At 62.6% G+C, this 2,752-nt stretch overlaps 1 protein-coding gene across 1 annotated transcript in view; it reads right to left on the reverse strand.

Annotated features, from left to right (window-relative positions):
• Positions 1–2,752, reverse strand: part of Sned1 (sushi, nidogen and EGF-like domains 1) — a 50,234-nt gene that overhangs the window by 32,177 nt on the left and 15,305 nt on the right. Inside the window, exons 8-9 of the mRNA XM_013033649.1 lie at positions 641–757; positions 44–160 (exon numbers count right to left, since the gene is read on the reverse strand). Of these exons, the coding sequence (XP_012889103.1) occupies positions 44–160; positions 641–757 (234 nt within the window). The remainder of the gene's footprint in view (positions 1–43; positions 161–640; positions 758–2,752) is intronic.

Genomic DNA, 2,752 nt, shown 5'->3' on the forward strand with positions numbered 1-2,752 from the left:
CCCTCCACACCCTGCCCCCCCACCCCCCGTGCAGTCTCCCTACCAATCTCACAGTGCCTTCCAGAGAAGCCCGGGGGGCAGTCACACTTGTACTTGCCAATGTAGTGGAAGCAAGTGCCACCATTGTGGCAGGGACCAGAGGCACAGGAGTCAGGCTTTCCTGGGAATGAAAGCCAGCAGGGTCCAGTCACAGCCCCCGTGTCCCCTCTCCATTTCCCCAACACCCAGAAGTGGGGGCCGGTCGTCACGAGGTTGCTTCTGAGAAGCACGTGGTGGCGGTGGGTGAGAGCCGGGCCGGGCCGGCTGGGCTCTGTCCCTCCTCCCCAGGGCCCGTCCGGCTGGGCTCTGTCCCTCCTCCCCAGGGCCCGTCCGGCTGGGCTCTGTCCCTCCTCCCCAGGGCCCGTCCGGCTGGGCTCTGTCCCTCCCCCCCAGGGCCCGTCCGGCTGGGCTCTGTCCCTCCTCCCCAGGGCCCGTCCGGCTGGGCTCTGTCCCTCCTCCCCAGGGCCCGTCCGGCTGGGCTCTGTCCCTCCTCCCCAGGGCCCGTCCGGCTGGGCTCTGTCCCTCCCCCCCAGGGCCCGTCCGGCTGGGCTCTGTCCCTCCTCCCCAGGGCCCGTCGCAGCTCCCCCACCCTGGCGCGCACCGATCTCACAGTGCCTCCCAGTGAAGCGGTACGGGCAGGTGCAGTGGTACTCGCTGCCCACTTCTTTGCATGTGCCCCCGTTCCGGCAAGGCCCCGAGCTGCACAGGTGGGGCCGGGCTGTGAGAGAGAGAGGCATGAGTGAGGGACCGGTCTCCTGGCGCAGCCACCCCACCAAGGCCTTCCAGTTCTCTGCCACCGGGAGGTCTCAGCAGCTAGGCCAGAACTGGCGCCCGGCGGCTCACACCTGTAACCCTACCTGCGCAGGAGGCTGAGATCTGAGGGTCCTGGTTCAAAGCCAGTCTGGGCAGAAAGTCCCAGTGAGACTCTTATCTCCAATGAACCACTCAAAAACTGGAAGTGGAGCTGTAGAGACCTAGCCTTGAACAAAAAGCTCAAGGACAACACCCACATCCTGAGTTCAAGCCCCACAACTGACACACAAAAAAAGTGTGAACTGAATGAGTTGTTACATCAGACATGCTGGTCCTACAGCCTTCACAGGGTCCCTGGGGTTACGGGTCCCTGTCTCCTTCATCTGGGGAGGGGGAGAAGACGCAGCAGGAGGTAGTCTGCCCCTTTTCTCCCCCACCCTCGACCCCGAAGTCTCACGGGTTCCAAGCCCACCACCCCTCCCCAAGAGCAGCCTTCTGTGGCCTGGTGCCTCTCGGGCTGCATCTGTGCTTCAGCACCGGGGAGGCTGGTGCTGTTTCTGGAGTGGGCACAGAACCATGGAGACAGGGACGCCGGGAAGCCAGCCGGCAGGTGTCACCTCCTGGAAGCCGAGGCCGGTGCCCCTCGGGGTGTGCAGGACAGGGGTGCAAGGTCACCGCCAAGACGCTGGGGGTCCCAGTGCATGACATCGCAGCGGCTGGAAGGCCAGGCCCAGAGGCACTGAAGACAGCCACTTTTGACAAGCATTTGTGGTAGAATCCTTCATATTCCGAGTGGAGAAGTGTGGCAGGCTGTGTGTGCACTCTGTGGTGTCTAAGTGTGGCAGGCTGTGTGTGCACTCTGTGGTGTCTAAGTGTGGCAGGCTGTGTGTGCACTCTGTGGTGTCTAAGTGTGGCAGGCTGTGTGTGCACTCTGTGGTGACTAAGTGTGGCAGGCTGTGTGTGCACTCTGTGGTGACTAAGTGTGGCAGGCTGTGTGTGCGCTCTGTGGTGTCTAAGTGTGGCAGGCTCTCTGTGCACTCTGTGGTGTCTAAGTGTGGCAGGCTGTGTGTGCACTCTGTGGTGACTGTGGCAGGCTGTGTGTGCGCTCTGTTGTGTCTAAGTGTGGCAGGCTGTGTGTGTACTCTCTGGTGACTAAGTGTGGCAGGCTGTGTGTGCGCTCTGTAGTGTCTAAGTGTGGCAGGCTGTGTGTGCACTCTGTTGTGTCTAAGTGTGGCAGGCTGTGTGTGCACTCTGTGGTGTCTAAGTGTGGCAGGCTGTGTGTGCGCTGTGGTGACTAAGTGTGGCAGGCTGTGTGTACACTCTGTGGTGACTAAGTGTGGCAGGCTGTGTGTGCACTCTGTGGTGTCCTAGTGTGGCAGGCTGTGTGTGCGCTCTGTGGTGTCTAAGTGTGGCAGGCTGTGTATGCACTCTGTGGTGACTAAGTGTGGCAGGCTGTCTGTGCTGTCTGTGTGGCTGTCTGTGCTGTGGCTGTCTGTGTTGATCGCTGAGCAGAAGGTGAAGCTGCTCTGAGGGACACAGACTGGAGCTGGCCCTGAGGAGCAGTGACAATGGTGGAGCAGGGCCTGGCAGTCATGTAGAGGCCGGGCCCTGTGGGCCTGAGGAGGGGGAGCTGATGCCAGCCTGGCCTGCCTGCGGGCTCTGAGGCCCAGGCCTCCCGGGCCCTGCCCATGTTGGCCTCTCAAGTCCATGCCCCTCCAGCCCAAGGCCACCCACTCAATAGCACGCCCAGCTACCTCAGGCCACGTCCCCACCAGCCCAGGCCACGCCTCTCAAGAGCAGTCTGCCCCTGACAATGCCCCAGCACCTGCCCAAGGCCACGCCCTCCAACAGACCACACCCTTCCACTCATCAGACCACGCCCCAGCACCTGCCCAAGGCCACGCCCTCCAACAGACCACACCCTTCCACTCATCAGACCACGCCCCAGCACCTGCCCAAG

The sequence above is a fragment of the Dipodomys ordii genome, unplaced genomic scaffold (assembly GCF_000151885.1).
Source record: "Dipodomys ordii isolate 6190 unplaced genomic scaffold, Dord_2.0 Scaffold174, whole genome shotgun sequence".
NCBI lineage: Eukaryota > Metazoa > Chordata > Mammalia > Rodentia > Heteromyidae > Dipodomys > Dipodomys ordii.